This window comes from Xyrauchen texanus, chromosome 40 (genome assembly GCF_025860055.1).
Source record: "Xyrauchen texanus isolate HMW12.3.18 chromosome 40, RBS_HiC_50CHRs, whole genome shotgun sequence".
In the NCBI taxonomy this organism is placed as follows: domain Eukaryota; kingdom Metazoa; phylum Chordata; class Actinopteri; order Cypriniformes; family Catostomidae; genus Xyrauchen; species Xyrauchen texanus.
In genome coordinates this window covers 12,956,529-12,983,624 of record NC_068315.1, presented here as the reverse complement: position 1 = coordinate 12,983,624, position 27,096 = coordinate 12,956,529, and the positions used below count along the sequence as shown (strand labels likewise).

Genomic DNA, 27,096 nt, shown 5'->3' with positions numbered 1-27,096 from the left:
AAAGGCCACCATTCTTGTTTTTTTTTTTTTTTTTTTTTTGTTGCATTAATGCATAGCATGTTTCAAGTGTTTTGTTCGGTAGGATGAACGAGTGGAACGTAGCAGGGCACTGTTTTACTGAAATCTTCCTCCATGTTGTTTCAGAGACTGTTCAAGCACGCTATACGATGTCTGCTGTTGTCAAATCAGCTTGCATCGTTGCCGCAGCCCATATTGTTGCACTATTGGTCACTGCGATTTTACCACCAAAACACAATATGCAGGAGCCCGCACATCGGCAGCGCAGAAAAAGACACTTACTTGTAACTCGCGGCGAAATAGATTAAACAAAGCTGATCCGCATGTATTTAAATCCGTGGTGAATGGGCAGCAGTGATTAATTACAGAAGGTCTACTGTGCTGCTGCGTCCTGAATGTAGCAGTTCTTCACACCCACTTCCGCAAAAAAAAAAATTTCTTGGGATAAAACGGCAACTTCCGGTGCAATTATTTTCTATTCTAGTTGGCTACTTTCATCATAAAAGTGTATTTGTTATGGTGTTCTTTAATAGACGTTTTGAGGATTGAATAACTACTGGCGCTGTTCCATACTGGTCCTACAGCCTTATATCCATCACTTCCTCTTGCTGTATTCCTTATCTTCCAGGGTATCTATTTTCTCCTTGATGTTGCTCGTCTTGGTGCTTCAAAGTAGATGTTATAGTTTCCTACATTAATTTCAAATGGCATTGTGAGAAAACGTAAGAATATGTATTGGTAACCAGCAGTATGATGCTGTGCAACTCTTGTGTTTTGGGTTTTTACATTTCCTTTACAACAAATACATATATGGCATATGTATAGACCGATTATATTAAATAAACGAAATAATGTATTAAAAATAATTTTGACCAATAAAAACACAAAATACAAAAATAAAATTTTTACTGGTTTAAATGGCATTTCATTGCAATTGGTGCTTACTTAAGACTATATACTCATAATTCTTAGAAAAGTAGCCTATACATTCCCAGTATCTATCAAGGATCATGTTACTAGGGGGGCCTGGGTAGCTCAGCTAGTATTGACGCTGACTACCACCCCTGGAGTCGTGAGTTCGAATGCAGGGTGTGCTGAGTGACTCCAGCCAGGTCTCCTAAGAAACTAAATTGGTCCGGTTGCTTGGGAGGGTAGAGTCACATGGGGTAACCTTCTTGTGGTCGCGATTAGTGTTCTCACTCTCAATGTGGCGTATATTAAGTTGTGTGTGGATCGGGGAGGGTATGACATAGCCTCCACATGCTGGGAGTATCCATGGTGTCATGTACAATGAGCCACGTGATAAAATGCACGGATTGATGGTCTCAGAAGGCAACTGAGACTTGTTCTCTGCCACCCGAATTGAGGTGAGTAGCTGCGCCACCACAAGGACCTACTAAATTAATGGGAATTGGGATAAAAAAAAATTACGAAAAAAGGATTATGTGACTTTATTTGATGCTGAACCCCTAGAACTGTACGATTTGTTTTAAAAATGATAACGTTTTTCAAGACCAACATTTTAATGGTGAATATTGGTATCGACCTACCTGGGACTTATGCAAGGATCCTATTAATGGACTGCAGTTCAGCATTCAATCCCATCATGCCTGATCTTCTCCCAACCAAACTGATCCAGCTCTCCATGCCCACCCCATCTGTCGATGGATCACCAGCTTTCTGACAGATAGGCAGCAGCTAGTGAGACAGAGGGTAACTCACATCCGGGACCCTCACTATTAGCACTGGTGCTCCTCAGGGATGTGTTCTCTCTGCACTGCTCTTCTCCCTGTACACAAATGATTGCACTGCAAAAGACCCCACTGTCAAGCTCCTGAAGTTTGCCGATGACACCACGGTCATTGGCCTCATCCACGATGGTGACGAGTCTGCATACAGAAGGGAGGTTAATCAGCTGGTTGTCTAGTGCTGTCACAACAACCTTGAGCTGAACACGCTCAAAAGAGTGGAGATGATAGTGGACTTCAGGAGAAATCCACCTGCACTCCTCCCCCTCACCATACTGAACAGCACTGTGGCAGCAGTAGAGTCATTCAAGTTCCTAGACTCTACCATCTCTCAGGACCTGAAGTGGGACAACCACATAGACTCCACTGTGAAGAAGGCTCAGCAGAGGTTGTACTTCCTTCATCTGCTGAGGAATTTCAACCTGCCACAGGAGCTGTTGACACAGTTCTACTTGGCCATCATTGAGTCTGTCCTGTGAACATCTATATCTGTCTGGTTTGGTTCTGCCACCAAATCAGACAGAAGTAAACTACAACGGACAATCAGGATTGCTGAGAGGATTACTGGTGCCCCCCTGCCCACCCTCCAAGACCTGTATGTCTCCAGAGTGAGGAAACATGCAGGTAGAATCACTCTGGACCCCACACACCCTGCCCACTCCCTCTTTTAACTGTTGCCCTCTGGCCAGCACTACAGAGCACAGACTCTTCTACCTAAATATCTTGTGGCATATTTTTCTTACCACTGTTGCCTTTGGCTTTCTTAAAGGTGCACTCAGTAAGTTTTTGTTTGTGATCTTGGACTTACAGTGACACTTAGTGGTGTGGATGCAGCATCATTTAAAATCAAACGTTTTCAGCTACAGATGCCATTGTAGAAATTCATTAATCAGTCTTGATTAATTTAAACCAAGAGAGAAAGTGCCCAGTAACAACACGGTTACTGAGATTACGTGAGAATTATTCAGCTGGTCATGTGATTTTAAAATAGCTGCCCCCATTAGGGCGCCCCTGCCCCATGTAGAATAAAACAGCTTTTTTAAGGTTAAGGTCCTCGTCTCACAAGAGTGGTTGTGGTGTTTCAAAATTACAATTAATTTCTTTAGGAGTAAAACGTTTTTAATGGAGAAAAATTACTGAGTGCACCTTTAATGTGAGCATCATGGCACTATTTTGCAAGATGTCCTCGCTACGGACTGTAGCACTATGACAAAGATGTAGTGGATTTCATCTCACATCATGGCCATCCATTACATAATGGATTAAATCCATGTTTTAAACGTTCAGAGCCGTGATATACTGGATTTTTTAATTCAGCTTGTACAGTATAGAGTTATGTGTAAATAAAAAGTGAGAGAGTGCGATAATGATTGTATTTCCTTAATTTTTTATTTTTTTTTAATTAGTAGTATATTGTACTAATAACTTTTGAGCATCAGGCTTACTCTTCTAAAGAATAGTTTGGTGACTATTTGGAGTGAATTTGTTTGGTATGGATGATGACAATTCTATTTTTTATTAGTTTGATTCAGTTTCGCGAACATATACAGTCCTATTTCTTCTTTAATTTGATGTGGGATTCAACTCTTCTTTTATACTCTGTCACATAGGCCTATATCAAAGAGGGACAGATAAATCTATAGCCTTTATTTGAATCATACATTAATGATAATTACACATCTATGACTGTTTCTAGACATCTATGAATCAATGTCTCTATAAGACAAGGGAATAATTAAACAGTTACAGGTGATATGGCGTTAACACTAGCACATTATCCTGGCCTCTGCTAAAACTATGTTTGTTTGAGGGGCATTATTCAATTGTGTTACATAATGATGTATATATATTTTACGGTAGAAATGGCTGGACTACAATCCAGCCGTTTCTTGTAGTTCATGAGCAGTGTTGTCCGTGGGAGAGAATAACTCCCTTTTGCATGGACCTTGTGCTTTGTAACTTTGCAGACCGTTTACATGCACAAACAGCTATATTACACACTAAAGGAAAGGTAAAATCCCCAAAAGTATAAGAGGGCAACTTTAAACTACTACATTTTAGTTAGCCACTATAGGCTAATATAACCTCTCAAACTAAATTGTGTATAGGCTATATGCCGTACTGACAACACTAAACATAATATTGTAAAGATAATCTAATAGCTGTTGGCATGCACATTAAAAACATCCAGTTTGTCACAGAAATCGACAACACGTCATCGTGCTACAGACCGCAGTGAGGAGTGGACAGTCTCCTATTTTCTGCAAAGCTAAATAAAAGCCGACTTGAAAGGTTATTATTAGTGATGGACATTTTCAAAAGATGCGGCTCTTTTGGCTCCAAAATGGCTCTTTATTTTTTCCAAGTCAAACAGTTTGCGGTAGTTTGACTATAATTGGTGTTAAAACAATTCCAATTAAATTATTAAATGAAATCATACTCAACCTTAACCACAATGTATTTAAAAATGCATTGGTTTGTTATGAAAAAGAATGCTATTAAAAATTTGCATTGAAAGTGTATCTTTTTATTGTATATAAACAAAGTGCATATAAATCTAACCATTCTAAACTAATACAGTCTGAACAGCATAATAGACAGCTGGCCAAATTGATGCCCTATGCAGTGTTCCATGGTGTATAATTACAAATTCATTCAATCCACATTCTAAAAATTAACTGAAGCTGCAGACATGTATATGCATGATTGTATGCATTGCACTGTTGCCACACGATTGGCTGATTAGATAATCACATGAATAAGTATACAGGTGTACATAAAGTGGTCAGTGAGTGTATATAAAATTAGTTGTACATAGAAATTCATACCAACTGTATGCACACTGCACAATTTATATTTTTCTGCAAATGTATTTAAGCATAAGAGGATAGATCATAACATAAATTCAGTACATTTTTTCCATACTTGTTTTGACTTGTAGTGTATTGCCTTGCACTGTCAGGGATGCAAACTCATGAGAGGTGAAAAAGATGAGACAGTCATAGCAGGTGTTCCAGATGTATATTTTCAGTTGATTTGGTTCTTGTATTTAAAGCTTTTTGTTGTATTTAATGCTTTAAGTGTTTAAGACTGGAGGAATGCTTTCAATTGATTTTAATAAGGAACATTTTACAAAATAATTTTGGCAAATTAGCTTCAGAAAAGGTGACTTTAGCAGAAAGGTGAGTAGTTTGCATCCCTGACTGTGTAGCACACTGTGAAACTGAATAAAAGACTTGTATTTTCGCATGTAGGAGTATGATGCGTGCTCTTCAGGATACTGTGCAGTATTTACATTCTCTAAGTATTATATACATCGAGACCTCAAACCTGAAAACATTCTGCTAAATGACCAGGGGCACGTCAAACTATCCGACTTTGGCTTTTCAGTCCAGCTGGAGCCTGGAGATGTGAGAGAACCATCACCGTACTTCCACAGTGTCAGATAAAAATAAGAAGCTTTCCAGTTTTTCCCATTTAATACAATGACATTCATTGTTTATAGCATTTGCTCCTTGACATTTTTCCTTGTTAGAGTTGTGTGGAACTCTAGGATATGTGGCACCAGATGCTGAAATGTTCCATGGATGAGACACATAAGGGATATGGGAAAGAGATTGATCTGTGAGTGTATATATAACATTTCTTAGTAAATGTTATCTTCCTTTGGCCTGAAACATCTCTCATTCCAAAAGTAATATGCAACCAGTCTCAATTCTTCACCACAAGGTGGCATTCATTGATCATTAAATGAGCTTATTGATCAACATTCAGTTACATTTCTCCCATGTTTTCCAACAGGTTGGCTTGTGGTGTGATCCTGTTCACACTTCTTGCTGGATCTCCACCGTTCTGGCATCGTAAACGGATGCTGAGAATGATCATGGAGGGCCGGTACAAGTTTAGTTCTCCAGAGTGGGACGACAGGTATGACACTTTGTGAATTGGTGAGATTCTCTGTGAATTGTGCAAGCTTTGCTTAAAGTTTAAATTCTCTTCGATCTCAAGGCTTTTAGTGGTGGAACCCTCACTTCGCCTCACAGCTGAGCAATTAAGCTTTAGCTCACCCTTTCTTCCGTCAGTACCAAAAGGAAGAGGTGCAGCTCTTCAGTCCCAGGAAGACATTTAGGGTATGTATTAGCTTTAATATGTGCTTTTCACAGTGTTTGCACGGCAGAATTGTGTTGGGATAGCTCTGACATTCTGGTTACATTTTTAGGTCCTGATCTTAACTGTATTAGTCTGTATTCTAATGCATTACCACTACAGAGCCAGACCATTAACAAGGGAACTCCTAGAAAGAGACCTTTATTTAATCCGTGGTGTGCGCAAGCTTATTGATGGCTGTGCCTTCCACATATACGGACACTGGGTCAAAAAGGGGAGCAACAGAACCGAGCTGCTCTGTTCCAAAACACAGCTAAAATCATTCTACTGGGCCTTGAAGATCTTGAAAGCTAAAGGTCATTTTTTCTGTTTCTAAAGATATTCCTTGCTTGTCCATTAACAGTTTTATTTTTTTGTGTAATTTTTTTGTTTTGGTACTATAGCCCATCCAAAAGAGCTATTTATAGATTTATTTATTTTTTTCTCAAGAAGTGGTGGTGCTTTAATTTATTTACTGCAGCATGTCATGTGATCTCACTTTAACCACTCACTGTTATTTCTTTTTTTATATTTTTAAACGTTTTATTGTTTACTAATTATTGGTATCATTTCATATTACTGATAATATGGGCCACCTTTTAAGTTACATTTTGTTGTTCTTCTGATTGAACAGAGCTTGTTTCATAATCAATTCTAGTTCAATTATTACGGTGCTTTTTACTGTTTTGCGACAGTATCATTCAGATTTTTTCAAAAATGTTTGCTGGTTCCAGACTAAACCATAGACAGAGAACATTTAGCAATGTAGAGTTGACAATGGAAAGACTTTTACTACATAGCTAAATCATAGCATATTATATGTATGACACTGAGAGTTGTGCATAATTCCATTTAATTGCGGAATATTCATGTAAATATGTTTTACTACTTACATGAATACTTACTACTTACTACTTACATGACGGGGGCCCCGGGAGGAAGCCCGGGGCCCCCGTCTGGAGCCAGGCCCAGATGGAGGGCTCGTCGGCGAGCGCCTGGTGGCCGGGCTTGTCACGGAGCCCGGCCAGGCACAGCCCGAAGAAGTGACGTGGAACCCCCCTCTACATCCCTTGGGCCCACCACCCATTGGAGGAACCGCAGGAGTCGGGTGCGCTGTCATATGGGCGGCAGTGAAGGCCGTGGGCCACGACGGACCAGACCCGGGCAGCAAAGGCTTGCTCTGGGGACGTGGAATGTCACCTCACTGGGGGGGAAGGAGCCAGAACTAGTGAGGGAGGTGGAGCGTTACCAGTTGGATCTGGTGGGGCTTACATCGACGCACAGTTTTGGCTCTGGATCCGTACTCCTGGATAGGGGATGGACTCTATTCTTCTCTGGAGTTTCCCAGGGTGTGAGGCGACGGGCGGGTGTGGGGATACTCACGAGTCCCCGGCTGAGCGCCACTACATTGGAGTTTACCCCGGTGGACGAGAGGGTCGCCTCCCTACGCCTACGGGTTGTAGGGGGGAAAACTCTGACCGTTGTCTGTGCATATGCACCGAACAGCAGTTCAGAGTATTCGGCCTTCTTGGAGACCCTGAATGGAGTCCTGAATAGGGCCCCAGTAGGGGACTCCATAGTGATGCTGGGTGACTTCAACGCACACGTGGGAAATGACAGGGACACCTGGAAAGGCGTGATTGGGAGGAACGGCCTCCCTGATCTGAACTCAAGTGGATGTTTGTTATTAGACTTCTGTGCTAGTCATGGATTATCTATAACAAACACCATGTTCGAACATAAGGATGCTCATAAGTGTACGTGGTACCAGAGCACCCTAGGCCGAAGGTTGATGATCAATTTTGTAATCGTGTCGTCGGATCTGAGGCCATATGTTTTGGACACTCGGGTAAAGAGAGGGGCAGAGCTGTCAACCGATCACCATCTGGTGGTGAGTTGGGTCAGGGGGTGGGGAAAGACTCTGGACAGACCTGGGAAGCCCAAGCGAGTAGTGCGGGTGAACTGGGAACGTTTGGAGGAGATCCCTGTCCGCGACATCTTCAACTCACACCTCCGGCGGAGCTTTTCAGGCATCCCTGCGGAGGTTGGGGACATTGAACCGGAGTGGGCAATGTTCAAAGCTTCCATTGCCAAAGCCGCGGTGGAAAGCTGCGGCCTCAAGGTTTTAGGTGCCGCAAGGGGTGGTAATCCTCGAACACCGTGGTGGACACTGGTGGTCAGGGAAGCCGTCCGACTGAAGAAAGAGGCCTTCCGGGATTTGTTGTCCCGGAGGTCTCCGGAGGCAGTTGCAAGGTACCGACAGGCCCGAAGGGCTGCAGCCTCGGCCGTGAGGGAGGCAAAGCAGTGGGTGTGGGAAAAGTTCGGAGAAGCCATGGAGAAGGACTTTCGGTCCGCACCAAAGTGCTTCTGGAAAACCGTCCGCCACCTTAGGAGGGGGAAACGGGGAACCATTCAAGCTGTATACAGCAAAGATGGGACGCTGTTGACCTCAACTGAGGAGGTTATTGGGCGGTGGAAGGAACACTTTGAAGAACTCCTAAATCCCAACACGCCCTCTATGGTAGAGGCAGAGCCGGAGGCTGATGGGGGATCAGATTCTATTTCCCTGGGGGAGGTCACTGAGGTAGTCAAACAACTCCGCAGTGGCAAAGCCCCGGGATTGATGAGATCCGACCAGAAATGCTGAAAGCTTTGGATGTGGAGGGGGTGTCATGGATGACACGCCTCTTCAACATTGCGTGGAAATCTGGGACAGTGCCTAAGGAGTGGCAGAACGGGGTGGTGGTTCCCCTCTTCAAAAGGGGGATCAGAGAGTGTGTGCCAACTACAGGGGTATCACACTTCTCAGCCTCCCTGGTAAAGTTTACTCCAAGGTGCTGGAGAGGAGGGTTCGGCCGATTGTCGAACCTCGGATTGAAGAGGAACAATGCGGTTTTCGTCCTGGCCGTGGAACGACGGACCAGATCTTTACTCTTGCAAGGATCCTGGAGGGGGCCTGGGAGTATGCCCATCCGGTCTACATGTGTTTTGTGGATCTGGAGAAGGCGTATGACCGGGTCCCCCGGGAGATACTGTGGGAGGTGCTGCGGGAGTACGGGGTGGGGGATCCCTTCTTAGAGCGATCCAATCCCTGTACGTCCAAAGCGAGAGCCATGTCCAGGTCCTCGGCACGAAGTCGAGTTCATTCCATGTGGGGGTTGGTCTCCGCCAAGGCTGCGCTTTGTCACCAATCCTGTTTGTGATATTCATGGACAGGATATCGAGGCGTAGTCGGGGTGGGGAAGGTGTGCGGTTCGGTGGGCTGGGGATCTCATCGCTGCTTTTTGCAGATGATGTTGTCTTCATGTCATCATCGGTCCGTGACCTTCAGCTCTCACTGGATCACTTGGCAGTCGAGTGTGAAGCAGCTGGGATGAGGATTAGCACCTCTAAATCTGAGGCCATGGTTCTCAGCAGGAAACCGATGGAGTGCGTACTCCAGGTAGGGAATGAGGTTTTGCCCCAAGTGAAGGAGTTCAAGTACCTCGGGGTCTTGTTCACGAGTGAGGGGACAATGGAGCGGGAGGTTGGCCGGAGAATCGGGGCAGCGGGGGCGGTATTGCACTTGCTCTATCGCACCATTGTCACGAAAAGAGAGCTGAGCCGAAAGGCAAAGCTCTCGATCTACCGGTTAATTTTTGTTCCTACCCTCACCTATGGTCATGAAGGTTGTGTCATGACCGAAAGAACTAGGTCGCGAGTACAAGTGGCCGAAATGGGCTTCCTCAGAAGGGTGGCGGGCTTCTCCCTTAGAGATAGGGTGAGGAGCTCAGTCATCCGTGAGGAGCTCGGAGTAGAGCCGCTGCTCCTTTGCATTGAAAGGAGTCAGTTGAGGTGGTTTGGGCATCTGGTAAGGATGCCCCCTGGCCGCCTCCCTAGGGAGGTGTTTCAGGCACGTCCAGCTGGGAGGAGGCCTCGGGGAAGACCCAGGACTAGGTGGAGAGATTACATCTCCACACTGGCCTGGGAACGCCTCGGGGTCCCCCAGTCAGAGTTGGTTAATGTGGCTCGGGATAGGGAAGTTTGGGGCCCCCTGCTGGAGCAGCTGCCCCCGCGACCCGACTTCGGATAAGCGGTTGAAGATGGATGGATGGATGGATGGATGGATGTTTTACTACTTGCTGACTTTTATCACAGTTTATATACATGATCCATTCATCATCAAGTTACTGCAATAAGTATAAACAACAGGTATACATAGGTAAATAATATATTTAATTACTGTGTTTTGTGTAATTTAAGCGCTTATAGCTTACAGAGAATACAAAAAACTAAAGTCATGGAAATATATTTTCTTCTTAACTTTAATGTTGTTCTCCAGTTTACTAATGGTGCCATTAAGCTAAACAGCACTGTGCTGTAACAGTTTTTCTAGCTGAGCAGTCAAGTGCATCACTTCTTTTGAACTATTGTCCTGAGTTCAGACTTTGGAGTGGGACCTTTCATAATATATATATATATATATATATATATATATATATATATATATATATATATATATATATATATATTTTATTTATATTAAGTGAATATTACATGTGATATTCAACATTCAAGTAGATAATCCTGAACACAACTGCCAAAGAACTCATAACAGTTTTAAATGCTTGATCTGACGAACCCACACGCAATCGTGGACACACTCTTGATCTGCTCATTAGTAAGGGTCTGATAATTTCATCCTCTATTGTTAAGGAGGATGTCATGCTATTTGACCATTTCTGTATTTTCTTTGAAATTTTGACTTCTCCTGCCACTGAAGTTTAGATCTGTCTGTCAAAAAGAGGTACATAAATGAGAACACTAGTGTACAATCTATCAAGCTATATCTTTAAAACCGGTTATATCGGCAGACTGCGTTGATGTTCTCCTCAATAACTTTAACTCAAAATTTAAAAATGCTATTGAGGGCATTGCTCCTGTAAAGTACAGCATCTTAAAACATCTGCTGTCTTGACACACTCCCCACATCATTTAAAAAAATATATGTTTAACGGTCTGGAACAAGATCTGTTAGAATTTGTAAATTCAGGGATTTTTCCGAAGTCCCTGACAACTGCAGATGTCAAGCCCCTTCTTGAAAAGAGCAATCTAGATAACTCAACTACTTTTGACCAATTTTGAATCTTCCTTTCAAAGGCAAAATCATTGAAAAAAAAATTCAATCAGCTGAACAAATTAGTTTCCCACCGCATCATAGCACAGATATCCTTAACTGATATTCGGGTAAAAACTGATTCAGGCTAAATATCAGTGCTTGTATTATTTGATCTCAGTGCTGCTTTTGACACTGTTGACCACAACATTCTCTTAGACAGACTGGAAAACTGGGTAGGGCTCTCTGATCTCTAGATGTTTTGTATCCAGTAAAGATTTAGAGAAACTTGTTCATGCATTCATCACCAGTAGGGTGGCCTACTGCAATGGACTCCTAACCGGCCTTCCCAAAATGTCCATTAGACACCACTGCCAGGATTCTCACCCAAACCAAAAATCACAGCATAATACTCCATTCCTCAAGTCTTTACACTTGCTTTCAGTTACATATAGAATTGATTTTAAAGTACTACTACTCGTTTATAAATCACTCAATATCCTAGGACCTAAATACATTTCAGATATGCTTGTTGAATATAAACATAACATACCACTAAGATCATTAGGATCAACTCCGTTAGACATACAGAGGGTTCACTCAAAACAAGGTGATGTGGCGTTTAGCTATTATGCCACCCGCAGCTGTAACCCGCTTCCAGAAGAGGTCAGATGTGCTCCAACATTAGCCACATTCAAATCCAGAATGAAAACACATCCGTTTAACTGTGCTTTCACTTTGCTGCACTTACTGATTGCACAGCATCATTTTATTTTTTAGCTTTACCTTGTGCTATTGTGTTAAATAAATTATATAATATATTACCTTGTGTGGGAATGTCTTTCTATGTGGTCATCATTTCTAGTGATGCCGCACTTTGTCGAACTTCTCCATTTACGGCTGAATTCAGAAGTTTATATATACTTAGGTTGAACTGAACATACATTTTTTTAATCACTCCACAGATGTAATATTCGCAAACTATAGTTTTGGCAAGTTGTATAGGACATCTACTTTGTGCATGACACAAGTAATTTGTCCAACAATGGTTTCACATTTAATTGACTATATCTCAATTCCAGTGGGTCAGAAGTTTACATATACAAAATTAACTGTGCCTTTAAGCATCTTGGAAAATTCCAGATAATTATGTCAAGCCTTTAGAAAATTAGAAGTTTAGCTTCTGATAGGAGGTGTACTGAATTGGAGGCGTACATGTGGATATATTTTAAGGTCTACCTTCAAACTCTGTGCCTCTTTGCTTGACATCATGGGAAAATCAAAAGAAATCAGCCAAGACCTCAGAAAAAGAAAAATTGTGGACCTCTGCAAGTCTGGTTCATCCTTGGGAGCAATTTCCAAATGCTTGAAGTTATCATGTTCATCTGTACAAACAATAGTACACAAGTATAAACACAGTGGGACCACACAGCCATCATAGCACAACCATTGTGTCCTTGAGCAAGACACTTAACTCCAGGTTGCTCCGGGGGGATTGTCCCATTTGCTCCCTGTTAAAATTCTTCTCCCTGCACTAGATTTGTGTACATCTCAAGCAATACTCCCTGTTTTGGCTGAGCCACATCAGTAATCAATGCACGGCACAAAGTCCTAGAGGGGTAAGAGTACAATGCACAGTTGTGTGGTCATGCAATATCCTGAACATCATGCATCAATTATTGATTGTAGTGAAGTCAAGAATTACTTGAATTCTCTCCAGTGACTTTACATAGAATGTCAAAATAGGTAACAAACACTTGAACAAAACAGGCAGCAATACACAACAATCAATCAAATCACTTTATTGTCACACGACCATATACACAAGTGCAGCAGTAGGTGAAAGTCTTGGTGGATGGACAACAATATACAATACCCACAATGTACAGGTTTAGCGTGATTAAAATTAGCACCTATGTTAAAAGATGTTCACCCAAAATGTTCAATTCTGTCAATGTTTAAACACTCTTGTTTTTCCAAACCTGTAAGGAGCTGACTTTCTTCCATGGAACACAAAAGGAGACTTTCCTCAGTCACCATTCACTTTCATTGCTTCCTTTTCCATACAATGAAAGTAAATGGAGACTGAGGGCTGTCAATCTGCCTAACTCCATTATTGTTCCACAGAAGAATTAAAGTCATACAGGTTTGGAACAACATGAATTGCAATTTTTTGGTGAACTATATATTTAAACATGTCAACATGCCATGTAAATAAAGTTGTAACATGGGTGTGTAAACCTATCAATCTCCGATATGGACTTGGTCTTCTCAATGTCTTCCATAACACTTTGTTTGAGATCTATAGAGCAACAGAGTTATTGTGGTTAGGATATCTGTGTATGATCAAGCTGAAGTGGATTCATGAGGAACCGACCAACTACGGTTGGCACTTTTGAAGTTTTAAAATAAGGGACATTTAATTTTAACAAATGCATTAATATGCGTTATTAATAAAAATGGCATATCCTTTCTTGTATGCTAAAATGAGAACTTTCCTGACCCATGAAAATACCACAATTTGTGGATTTTTCAGACGGTCTCTTACCACAACTTCCACAGTATTAGCAAATTTTCCAACTTATCAGTGTTAAATTGGTGATCTGGAACGATTTTACCGTGATGCCATCTTGACCATCTGATTGATTCAATACGGGACACATAATTTGATCTTTAAATACGGGACTTGCAACTCCAGTTTTTGAAACGTGAGTGAAACGGCTCCTACTCACACAATCGACACATCATACAAATTGCACCCCATTTGTGACCTCAACCTGGCAACCTACAACCCAGTTGCGCTGTTGATATCTGCGTTGATAGACGCGGAAAATTTAATCAAGCATCACTGGTATTTGGGAGGAGAAGACCCAGATGGTGCTCAGGCAAAAAAATAAAAAATAATAATAATAATACATTTACATTTATGCATTTGGCAGACGCTTTTATCCAAAGCGACTTACAGTGCACTTATTACAGGGACAATCCCCCCGGAGCAACCTGGAGTTAAGTGCCTTGCTCAAGGACACAATGGTGGTGGCTATGGGGTTTGAACCAGTGTACTTCTGATTACCAGATTACCAGTTATGTGCTTAGACCACTACACCACCACCACACCAAAAATAATATAATAAAAAAATAAATATATATACATATATATATATATATATATATATATATATATATATATATATATATATATATATATATATATATATATGTAAATTTAACAACAGCTGGAAGGATTTTATTTCATATCTCGAAGCCATCACCAACACCCACGCCTTTTTGTCGCACTGATTGTAATAATGGACACGGTGGGAAAAATTATGTTACTCACCACATTAAATCACAATGGCACAATTTGTACCCCAACCGTGTTTTGGAGGCTGGGGCACCTACAAATACATTACTATTACTGTACCGATCAAACATAATGGAAATTACAATTTATTGCTAATGCCTATTTCATGGGAAATACCTGAACATAAAGTCTTACTATAATTTCCTCAGAAGCCTTAATTTTAACCACTACAATATACCAGAGTTTGGATTTAATGAAAGCAAACTTGTCTTACCCCTCACGGCCTCTAAAATTCTTATAAATCAGTAATCTAAACCATCTGTCTGTGTTGTACTGTATCCGAGCAACCGAGTTTTTCCTACCAACATGAGAAAGCACAATACGAATGATTTTAAATAATACAAAATTCTATTTTATGAATTTGAAATACAATTAAAACGATCAATTAAATGTAATAGTTCTTTTAATTACATCTATTTTCTACGAGAATCAATTAAATGTATACCCCTCCGTATAGCACTTTTATTTTAAAAAGTTACTATCATCCTCTAAGCTGCGATATAAAGCAGCTGGGCGGATGTGACGTAAGGTAACGGACTAGCTTGAGTTCTCAAGAGTACGTTATTCAAACCACTCACTGCACACAAATTCATATGTGATTATAACAAATGTCCAAAAATGTATGAGTACTACAATCACATCCCTAGTTCTTACACATATTTGGGAATTTGACTACAACTCGACTCACTTTTATTTTGATAGTCAATGTTTTGTCCCGTAGTGTCTGTCTTCACGCGTTTTATCCTTCCTGTTGTCAGGCTCTCGCAGAGGTCTGTATCTATGTGCAAAGGAAATAATAACCATAAACACATTTAGATATGTATTATACATTAGTGAACCAGCTGAAAACGCTTTTGAAGACATGCGACTTTAAATAATGTTATAATTTCAGTTATAATTTGGAAATTCCAACGTTTGGACGGTTTTAGCTCGCTAGCTAGGCTATTGCTACCTCCGTTTTTAGCTAATCTCACTAAAAGCACCATTGGTTCCTAAAATGAATGGCAATTTTTACTATGAAAATATGTGAATCGTGTTCGAATCATTTGATATGGTTTCTCAAGTTAATATGCGTTGTTCATTTTTATAGGCTTCTTCAGTCTAGCTGTAAATTGATACACAAATTGCTGTTTGATTTACCCCCGTGCTATCATGTACTTTTATCACTGTCTTTCTCATATTTGTGAATTTAGTCAACAGTGTTTTATTTTTAACGGTGTTCAATAGTGTCCTTAATGTTAAGAATTAACATTTATAATGGACAATTATCTATTAAAATTATGGTTCATGTGTTGATTGCGTACAGACAATTTTCTGAACATATCAGTGTAAGTTCTCTTTGTAATGCTATAAATAGGTTTAGTTAACAAGACTACCTACTAATAGCTTTTCAAAAGTTTAAGGACTAACACCTTAATGCATTTTGCAGGGAAGTATGTCTAGCACTGGGGGTGGGAAGCGCCCCTCAGGAGGGGATAGTCCCCCTGGCCCTCCTGAAAAAAAGGTGAAAAAAGAGGAGAAGACTACTACCACTCTCATAGAGCCCATCCGCATCGGAGGAGTTTCTTCTACGGTTAGTTTATTTTTGCTAGCAAACCAAAATGCAGACTGGCATGTGCCGTTTTCATTCAATATTCACATCCCATCACAACACTTAAAAAAAGATTTAAATACATAAATATAAAAAACTATAAATATACATCTGGAATACTTGCTATGACATTCTCATCCTTGTCATGAGTTTGCATCCCTGAATCCAGTTAAGATAAACCTGATCATATGTGTTGCCATAACCTTGAGAAACCCTTAAAGATGAGCATGACATTTCCACACTGGAAACACTTTTGGAGATTTACTCATTTTGACCCAAATTGTCTTTTGCAGGAGGAGATGGACATGAAGGTCATTCAGTTCAAGAACAAGAAGCTCTGTGAACGCCTTGAACAGAGACAGGCTTTGGAGGATGAATTGAGAGAGAAGATAGAGAAGCTGGAGAAGAGGCAGGCCACTGATGACACCACCCTGCTCATCGTCAACCGTTGCTGGACTCAGGTTCAGTGCTCAGTCAATATTCTTCATACTGTACTTATTTGCTTCAATAACAGGGCTTACTTTTTTCATTTACGATAACACATTGTGTATAACTGCATTTTATTTCATTGCAAATTGACTGGGTTGTCTGGTTTTATAACTTCATTTCACAATCCTAATTGTTTAATCTGCTTTTTTTTTTTTACATGGTATCCCTTGAACAAAGGCAGTATTTTAAGGGCTCTTGTTTGTGTCACACAGCTCGAGGAAAATATTCATGAGCTGCTGCAGCGCGTGGAGCCTAAGGATGCTCCAGTGCCTGTTCAAACCCCTGCTACCCCACCTGTTCCTGCAGATGTCCCTGCTCTTGCTGCAGCCACATCACCAGCTCCTGAACCCTCTGCTCCTTTGCCAGCTACAGGGGAAGGGGATGACAGCCTCCCTCAGCCTCCACCTACAGCTGAGGAGGTGCAGGAAGTACAGCAACAGTCAGTGCAAGACAAGGAACAAGAGCAAAAACAGCAGCTGCCTGACACTGAGGTGAAGCCACCTGAGGAACCAGTGGAGGATGGAATTCCCGGTAAACATACAAAGAGTTACATTCCAAAACACTAGGCATAAGCTGCTTGGAATATATAAAATAAAGCATTTATATGTTTCAACATAGATGACGTCAATACAGTGGCATCAATTTCCTGCAGTACTTTTTAAAGATAATTTTGTCACAACCCAGGACTATAGAAAAAAAGCAAAAAAATTATTACAAATGTTTAAAATTTAATGTAAATGTTGACAATTTCCTTTATATATTGATCGTAATTTGATATTAATAATTTATATTTGTCAGTTACCCTTGATTAGGCTAGAATTAAGAATCGGTTCTTGTTATTAATTCTACAATTTAGAATTAAGTGGATCAATTACTACACAAGGATTTATTCTGGTTGTAACTAGTGAATGCAATGTAACTAGTGTTAGAGCCATGAAACAGTGGGTAGTACAGTCCCATTCCCCCACTTTCTCTTTATTATTAATAAAAGGATAAAAAAAATCATACAAGTAGTGTCAATCAAATTAATTCTTAACTTTGCCAAAAGGCTACATAGCCATATAACCTGTCCAGAGCAACTTTTACCATTCGCATTCATATTTTATTTGGTCTGTTTTTTTGCTTTGTAGCCCCGCCACCTCCACCACCTCTCAGTGAGAATGCAAAGGCTTTCCTGTCCACTCTGGATAACAGTAGTGAGGAGGAACTCACTCTGCAGCTGCAGGACAGGATGCAGTTCAGCAAGGGGGCTGTGGCCTGCATGGTCTGCATCTTTGATCGTCTGCACAGCAGCATTGAGGAGCTATGCACTCGAGTGGAAACGACTGGTAAAACCAGGATTAATTTGGTCTCATTTGCAAAACACATACTGTTTAATACAGAAAAAAATATTTGTGCACATTTTTATAACTGTATTTCAGTGTAAGTGGGGGTGGATTTGTCCAAGGATGATGTCAGCTTGCTTTGATCACTGTGTGAACGAACGCCGAACTTGTGCACTCTTGTCTTATCAGTTTGTGAGGATGACAGTCAGCAAGAGAGAATTTCCACAAACCACACACTTCTAGAGGCAAATAATCGGCTGCAAGACCTTGCTTCCTCCCTTCAGGGGAGGCACCACAAAATGTCATTGGAGGTAAATGCTTCTGCATTTTTACCTTCCGCATATTAAAACGTGTTCTTTTTCCAAGTATTGATCTAAAACTGCCTATTGGAGTTCCAAAGATGTGTGACTTCTGTTGCCTTTGCTATATTTAAAATCATTTCTTGCCTCCACAGTATAATGAACTAGTTGACAAAGTCACAAGTTCTGAGACTAAAGTGTCTGAGATGGAAACTGCTGTGGAGGACCTACAGTGGGATATAGAGAAACTCCGGAAGAGAGAGCAGAAGCTGAACAAGCACCTAGCAGAAGCTTTGGAGCAGGTCAGCCTTCCCCCTTATCTAAAAAAAAAAACAATCAGTGTCTTTCATCCTGTTTTGTTTCTGTAATGCTGTGCAATTAATTCTTATTTAATGCCCTGAATATTCAATTAAAGAGATATTTTAAATTTTATGCAGTATATTTCTGTGAAATTTCCCTGTCATTTTTGGATCAAAGACATATTTATTAGAAAACTAACAAAAACATTTTATCATCAATCGGTACATCCTGTGAGAAAGGAAATTATAATGCAAAATATTTTTTTCTTCATGCATCATGTGTTAAAGTGACCAGAAATAAAAATGTACAGTAATATAATATGATGATATGTGGTAATATTCCTCTGTTTGTGGTTTCACTGTGAGTATTATTATAACAGTTTGCATCTTGTATTTGATCATTTCTTGAATGTGTACCTTTCAGCTTAATTCAGGTTACCATGCCACTGGCAGTTCTGGTGGATTACCAGGGGGTCAGATCACACTCCCTATACAGAAGGTAAAGTGTGAAAGTATTATAAATATATTTGTTTACTGGAAGTATTTAGACTCTGTATCTTTAAAAGATACCAATTGTGTTGTTTTCACTGTCAGTTTATGTAACAAGTTTGTCTGTGTTTTCAGTTTGAGTCTCTTAATGCAGAGCTTGAGCAGAATCTAGAGCTTGCCAACAGCCGCATGGCAGAACTTGAGAAACTGCAGCAAGAGTTACAGGAAGCCGTTCGGGAGAGTGAGAAACTAAAGGTGCAGCAGCTCAATGAGACTCGAGCATCAGCTTAAGATCCCCTTGACTTTTCTTGTGAGATATTGCTGACCTCTGCGTCCCTATGTAGATGGATCTAAGAAATATACCAGAGGAAGTGTTGAAGGAGACTCCAGATTACAAGTGCATCCAATCACAATTCTCTCTGCTGTACAATGAGTCTCTGAGTGTGAAGACCCAACTGGATGAAGCCAGAGCCCTGCTGCTCACTGCCAAGAATGCTCACCTGCGGCAGATTGAGCACATGGAGGTGAGTCCTTCACAAGAATGCATCCTTTGCATACTTCCTGTGTTCAAAAACAGCTGGAAGGAGCATATAGGAATGGAACAAAATGCAAAAGTGTAGAGACCCTATTTCCTCCTTATTTCTGAGTATTTTGTTTGTGATTGTTTGAATGTCATTCTTCCTGTGTTTGTAGAGTGATGAGTTGTCTCTTCAGAAAAAGTTGCGCACTGAGGTCATCCAGTTAGAGGACACTCTGGCCCAGGTGCGCAAGGAATATGAAATGCTACGGATCGAGTTTGAACAGAATCTTGCAGCCAATGAGCAAGCAGGTAACAAGTGATTTTATTATTTGGTGGTGACAGATTGTCATGCTCAGCCTTGTAGGCCAGATTCCTTAGCTGTGGATTTTCCTAGGCCCGTTTGTTTTACAAGTAACCATGGATGCAGTGAGGAAGTCTGTGGGGGTGGTGTATCCTGTCATCTCATCTTGGATTGTTCATGGTTTTTGGCTCTTAAAGGTGCAGTATGTAAGATTCAGAAACCCTTGTTATTAATGACACCAGTTGCCATTAAGTGAACTGCAGCCAGCTACCTGTTGCTTGTGCTCACACTCTGGCATCGGCCAAAACAATGACGTAATGTACAAAGAGACAACGTGATTCACTGACATCATGCTGACAGATGAGGTAGCATAATTAAAATTACACAGTTATTATTGTTTTAGTACAAACTATATGTTATATTTGACTCTCCAGTGCTGGAACAGGGCTAAAAGAAAGTGAGGATATAGGTCTGGCTATGGGAGACTGTAGTTTGAAGTAATCACTTTTCTTTGCATGATACATTGACTGCATTTATACGATAGCCTATGTCGGCGTTAGCTAGCTAGCCAGCTTTATCAATAGCTGTTTTGGTGGATGATGACAGTAGCTGTTTATAAAATAGACTGTACATTGTAAATATGTTGACACAATTCAGTATTGATGTGGTTCCATCACAACTGTCATATATATATTTCGATGCGCTATAGTTTATATATTTTCTGTATAACCAAGTTACGTTACACTAATGAATAGGTCTTTTTGCATTATCTTGAACATTGTCTAGCACTCATTTCATGTGTTATTGTAGTTTACCTTGCTGAATAATTACAGATTAATATTGTCATTTACTGTGAATCACTATACCTGACTTATAGTATAAAGAGAAGATTGTTGAAATTATTTGAAAGTTATGAAGCAAGGTAGCTTACAATTCTTCAGCGTTAGCAGGCAAGATCAAGTTAGCTAAAATTACACAGATCAATCCTTATGACACTATGTAAGTTTACCTATCCAATAAGAAGAATGCCAATTCAGGGTCGGTTTTGATCCCCAAAACTTAAGATAATGTTACCTAGTGTAGCAGTTTGTTGTCGCTGTTGAATAGATGAAGAGAAGCACTGAGTCAAGGCTCTCAGCAGCATACATAAACGTCACATCCTTTGGATTTTCCCGGCAAAAGCGGCCTGCTCCCTTCACTTGAAATTCAGCCTACAGGCTTTTAAGACGTCCGGGAAGGACAAATTTTTTACGTTGCGTTACAAGCCGTTCACACATTGGCTAAAAACGGTGAATATTACATGAAAATTGTACAAAGCATTGTAAACAGAGACTGTCACTGTCTTTGAATGCCAGTCAGTAGCGTGCACTTTTCTCATTCAATATTTTCTCTCTCTCATACATCGTAGGCCCAATAAACAGAGAAATGAGACACTTAATCAGCAGTCTGCAGAACCATAATCACCAGCTCAAAGGAGATGTGCAGAGATATAAGAGGAAACTACGTGAGACACAGATGGAAATCAACAAGGTATTTCTCATTCTGATGTTTGCGCTGTCATTTTTTACTTAATTTAAAAAAAAAAAGAGTAATTATTATCACTTAATAATGATTTAGGAGAGGTGTGCTTACTTAAAACCTACTAATATACATTTAAGTGTAAAGTTTACACTTGTTTGATGGTCCAGAAAATGTTTTATCATGTATATCAGCTATTTTAGTCAAACTTTAGTAATTTTATATTCTTTTTTCGAAAACAAGTATTAAAGGAATGTTCTGGGATCAATACAAGTTAAGCTCAATCGACAGCATTTGTGGCATAATATTGATTACCAAAATATTTTATTTTGACATCCCTTTTCTTTAAAAAGGAAAAGTCTTGGTTCCAGTGAGGTACTTACAATGGAAGTCAATGGGGGCCATTCAAATACTCACTATTTCAAAAGTATAGCCACAAGACATAAAGGATATGCATGTACACATCATTTTAGTGTGATAAAATCACTTACTAACATTTTCTGTGTAAAATGATAGCCAATTTTACAACTTCATTGCCATGACAACGTAATGTCAACAAACCCTAAAACGACTGCAAAAATTATGATTTAAATAACTTTTCAGCTCCTTTTATGCACAGGTTTATATAATGAATGAATGTTACATTTATATAGCGCTTTTCTGACACTGCACTCAAAGCACTGTACACAGTGAACAGGGGACTCTCCTCGACCACCACTAGTGTGCAGCATCCACCTGGATGATGTGACAGCAGCCATAGTGCACCACACTCACCACACACACACAAGCTATTAGTGGAGTGGAGTGATAGAACTAATTAATGGATGGGAATTATTAGGAAGCCATGATTGATAAGGGCCAATGGGGGGCATTTGGCCAGGACACCAGGGTTACACCCCTACTCTTTTCGAGCCGTGTCCTGGGAATTCTAATGACCACAGAGATTCACAGGCTTGTAAGTGCTTTTATAAAATTATAAGCTTCACATTTCTGATTAAACCCTCCAAATATTTGCCCCATTCACCATTGTAAGTGCCTCACTGTAACCTCGATTTTTGCTTTATTTAAAGAAAAAGAGGAACGAGTCCAAATACATTTTTGTGGTAATGAACATTATGCCACAAATGATGTCGACTGAGCTTCTCTTGTATTGAACCCAGAACATTACTTTAATAAAGAATCTTTTGAATGAGGATAATATATATGCATTTGAATGTGTGTCTCTATTAATGTATACATTTATATTTATAATAATAATACACTTTTTTTTTTATAGATTTCTAAAACAAAAAAATATCTTATTAGCTTAACAGTAAATTTTGATCATGAATTGATTATTTTACTTGCTAATTAAATTCAGTGCATTTACTACTGTTATTGTATAAATTAGATGTTGGTTTAATTTCTTTTCTATAAAATGGCACTGAAATGTAACCATGAGGATCTTTTCAGTTGAAGTGCCAGAGTGGGGATGCAGGTACACTGATGTTGGATGAAAGTGTGGGTGAAGGAGGACTGGAGGTTAAGAAAGAGGAAGATGAAGACCAGGAGGAAAAGGAAGAGAGGAGGAGAGAGCTGGAAAGGCAGCGAGCTCGGGAGAGAGAGAGGGAGGCTGAGAGAGAGAGGGAGAGAGAGAAGGAGCGTGAGAGACAGCGCAGTGAGGAACTCAAGAGGAAGGACTCTGACACACTGAAGATGCTCAGAGGAGAGTTAAAGTATGTCTAATAGCTATAATATCTGCTATGTCTGCAATCATGCTAAATTGACTCTAAATGAAGAATCAATTAACATAATTTGCTGTTATACGATCTCACCTGTGAGATCATACAAAACATCATTCACTTAAAAATATTGATGAATTTCTGATCTTTGTCACCTCACCCACACTTAATCCATATGCATCTTTTCAACAGAAAAGCTCAGGAGTCTCAGAAGGAAATGAAACTGCTGCTAGACATGTACAAATCAGCCCCAAAAGAGCAGCGGGACAAAGTGCAGCTCATGGCAGCAGAGAAGAAGTCCAAAGCAGAGGTGTGCAAGCTTTGCTGTATTTCTGTGTTACAAAACCAGTAACATACAATGTACTTGAGGTGGTCCTTCACTCAATGATGATGTCAACCCTGCCTGGCAGGTGGAGGAGTTGAGGCAGCGAGTGCGGGAACTGGAGGAGAGGGAAAGGAAGGAGAGCAAAAAGCTTGCAGATGAAGATGCTCTCCGTAAGATCCGTGTCGCTGAAGAGACCATTGAACACTTGCAGAAAAAGCTGGCTGCTACTAAACAGGTGTGTCATGTTAAAGCAAATTATTACATGTAAGAATTTCTGTGTCGTGTGATCTTTGTGGTTTTATACCTGATAGCAATATTGCAAGCTTTCTAGATCAACGCAGCCTTACTATCAGGGTCCAAATTTTACATTTTGGCACAACAGCTAATGGCAGGTGAATTGAGAAAATGTACATTCCATAAACATTTCTTACCAGCCATGTTGTGCATAATTTTTTTGGCTTATTGCGAGGAATATTCAAGACATGTATCACCACATGGAGTTCTGAAAGGGAAAATAATTATAGTCTTTAGCCATCTAGATAAACTAAATGATTGTACATTTGAAATTTTAAGATGTGCAAATTGTGGCAGAACTTTTGTTTAGCAAGCATCAGACTCATTCTTACTATTAGATTTTTTAATAAAGAAAGCTTTTCAACTGTTGTGTACACTATTTGGTCAATTTTAACTCACATTTGGCACTTTGCTAGTGTTAATTTTGAGACTAGTGCATGCAGCAGATTAACTAACAGTGTCCCTGTGCATCTCTCAGGAGGAAGAGGCTCTGCTGAGTGAGATGGATGTGACGGGACAGGCGTTTGAAGACATGCAGGAACAGAACAGCAGGCTCATGCAGCAGCTTCGAGAGAAAGACGATGCCAACTTCAAACTGATGAGTGAGAGAATCAAATCCAACCAAATTTACAAGCTTCTGCGGGAGGAGAAAGAGGAGCTGGCGGATCAGGTGCTCACTTTCAAAACCCAGGTACACAGAGAAAACAAATCACCAGGCACCAGACTAGAATTAAAGGGATAGTTCACTCAAAAATAAAAATTCTATCATCATTTACCCACTGTCGTGTTGTTCCAAATCTGAATTCCTTTTTTTCTTCTGAGGCACAAAAGGAGATATTAGAAAAAATGTTAGGGACTGACAACCTCAGTCAAAACATTCCTCAATTTTTCCTAGTTATACTGGTTTGAAACAATGTGATGGTTAGTAAATTACATAATCTCGTTTAAGCTAAAATTGATTGGCCTCGCTCACTTTTTGAGGCCGAAAATCTGCATATAAAACTGTTTTTTTACAACTTGATGTTTTCGCAATACTGATGCAGTTACATCAATGGTTCTTTTACTGCCCTTCCCAGGTGGATGCACAGCTGCTGGTAGTGCAGAAGCTGGAAGAGAAGGAAGGTGTCCTGCAGAGTTCACTAGCTGGTCTGGAGAAAGAGTTGACAGTGCGCACTCAAGCACTAGAACTCAACAAGCGCAAGGTAAAACCGAAGAGATCACAGACGCCCACCCCTGTTCTCGTACCCATGACAACCGTGACTCAGCTTAGCCACTGTTTTTTGCATGTATTTCCAGATGTGTGTTTAATGCTGCTGTCTCTATCTTTCACCACTATGGCTCAGGCAGTGGAGGCGGCCCAGTTGGCAGAGGACCTTAAAGTGCAGCTGGAGCACACTCAGACCAAGCTGAGGGAGATCCAAGCCTCTGTGCTGGACAACCGCACTGCCCGTGAGAGGGAGAGTGTCAACCTCAAGAAAGCACAGGTACATGGGCGCATGTGCTGTGCAACACAGAATACATACATAACCATATACTGTATGTGGATTCACTACATGGCCAAAAGTTTGTGCTTGTTAAACTTTTAATTTCACTATTAAGGAGTTGGTCCTCTCTTTACTGCTATAACATTTTCCAGCCCTTATTGAATCCTTTCCAATTGACGTTGGAATATAGCTGCATGGATTTGCTCCCATTCAGACACAACAGCATCAGTGAGGTCAGACACTGATGTTGGCCAATGAAGCCTGGCTCAGCATTCATATTAATCCCAAAGGTTTTCAATGGGGTTAAGGTCCAGGCTGTGTGCAGGCCAGTCAAGTTCTTCCACTCCAAAATCAGTAAATCATTTAACTGTTGGTATTCTTTGACTGAGATCTTTGGTATGCCCCATTCTAACAACAAATGTTTGTCTAATGGGATTCAATGTCTGTATAATTGATGTTATGCACCTACTTGTAATGGGTGTAGCTTAAATAGTCAAACCCATTAATTAGAAAGGGGTGTTCACATATTCTGGCCATAGTGTCAGAAAAAAAATGACCAGTGATTACGAGGAAGACTTACTTCTGGGCTGGATTTTCAGGAGGACTTGTCCAGACTGCGGCGTAAGCTGGAAAAACAGAAGAAAGTGGAGGTGTATACAGATGCTGATGAGATTCTTCAAGAAGAAATTAATCAGTATAAGGTAGAGATTAGCTTTCTTAATTATTATTTTGATATAGCTTTATAAAAGCTGTTTACTTATGGCCACAATTATATTATGTGTGCATGACCTGGCTGTTGTATCTGATTTCTAGGCTAAATTACGTTGTCCCTGTTGTAACACCCGGGATAAGGAGACCGTGCTCACCAAGTGTTTCCATGTCTTCTGCTATGAATGCTTGAAGACGCGTTACGACACTCGCCAGAGGAAGTGCCCCAAATGCAATGCTGCATTCGGTGCAAATGACTTTCACCGCATCTACATCACCTAATTTTATGTGGACAGTTTGATGGACTAAAAACCATAGATGAGAAAAGAAGGGATGAGAGTGTACTCATAAGAACATGGCAACCATGCTGTGGTGTTTTAATATGCTCTAAAGGGCCACTTTCACTCTCAACTGTAATAGGTGGCGCTAGTGACCAAACAGACAGCGACAGAGTGGAAACAGTTGTGATGTATTAATGAAGTAGTCATGGTCTATAGCACGCAAGCAGTGCCCTTCATTGCAGAAGAATCCTTTAAGTCCTGTCTCACTTTTCCTGTGTTCTTTAAAGTTCTACAACTAATTTTTTTTTACATAAATGTTTTCTGGAGATGTTTTTCATTCACCATAAAATGAGCAAAGACATGTATCTGCTCAGATTTCTAAATTTCATAAATATCAGAACAGAAACCGTTTTGTTTTGACAATTCTAGACCTATTGAGTCATACAGTAACTCTATCCAGTAATGCTCAGAGCAAGTTTCTATGGTGAAATTCTGTGTTACTGAACCCCTTAAAGTTCTGATGAACAGATGTGAATGGATACATGGTGGAAAGACGAGAGCTGCAGAATTAGATGCATAGATGTTGCAATGATTTTTAAAGACGAAGGGGAAAAAATGTGATCAACTCTGGAGTCCAAAGTCATGTAGCTGTTTTCAGAGCTAGAAATAACAGACATTTTCAAATTTGTTTAAAAGATAAACTGTTTTAGCTGAGTTAACTGAAGACAGGGATCACACTATATGTGTTGATAACGCATATCGCCAAGAATACAAGGTCAATAACTATAGCAGTTTTACTCAAATAAATCTGATAAATGCATTTACACAAATGAATTATGCTTTCTGCTTTGAATTCAACAAAGACAAAGCATTTGTTTCCCCACATGTCTAGTGTTTGTTAAAGAAAAAAAAAAAGATTTTGCATTGAATATTGGTTTTACTGACTTCTTGTTGTTGTACTAAATGCAAAAGGATGATTTAAATTCGCAACTAAACTTTCAAAGTGTAAAGCCTTAAATATTAGTCATTATACTGTCTGCCAATACAATCTTGAGAAACTCCACATTGTGACATGTGTGTA

The 27,096-nt window shown here is 40.2% G+C and overlaps 2 protein-coding genes and 1 pseudogene across 3 annotated transcripts in view; 2 read left to right on the top strand and 1 right to left on the bottom strand.

The window, feature by feature from the left end:
• Window positions 1-16,862, bottom strand: part of LOC127633247 (chromobox protein homolog 1-like) — a 21,329-nt gene extending 4,467 nt beyond the window's left edge. The window contains exons 1-2 of one of the 2 annotated variants that reach the window (XM_052112197.1): window positions 16,746-16,862; window positions 1,569-1,907 (exon numbers count right to left, since the gene is read on the bottom strand). The gene's annotated coding sequence lies outside the window, so the exon portion shown is untranslated. Of the gene's footprint in view, window positions 1-300; window positions 638-1,568; window positions 1,908-16,745 lie in introns of those variants that run through there. The other variant, XM_052112196.1, reaches the window with a different exon arrangement.
• LOC127633168 (phosphorylase b kinase gamma catalytic chain, skeletal muscle/heart isoform-like) lies at window positions 1,991-6,227 on the top strand (annotated as a pseudogene).
• Window positions 14,362-27,096, top strand: LOC127633244 (E3 ubiquitin-protein ligase BRE1B-like). The gene is made up of 20 exons (XM_052112192.1): window positions 14,362-15,141; window positions 15,801-15,944; window positions 16,256-16,423; window positions 16,664-16,982; window positions 17,582-17,779; window positions 17,966-18,087; window positions 18,231-18,377; window positions 18,799-18,873; window positions 18,999-19,118; window positions 19,208-19,387; window positions 19,557-19,692; window positions 21,093-21,214; window positions 22,655-22,917; window positions 23,116-23,233; window positions 23,334-23,483; window positions 24,021-24,233; window positions 24,619-24,744; window positions 24,886-25,026; window positions 25,626-25,727; window positions 25,840-27,096. Exons 2-20 carry the CDS (start codon window positions 15,807-15,809, stop codon window positions 26,014-26,016), a joined length of 3,015 nt encoding a protein of 1,004 aa, XP_051968152.1. The 5' UTR covers window positions 14,362-15,141; window positions 15,801-15,806; the 3' UTR covers window positions 26,017-27,096.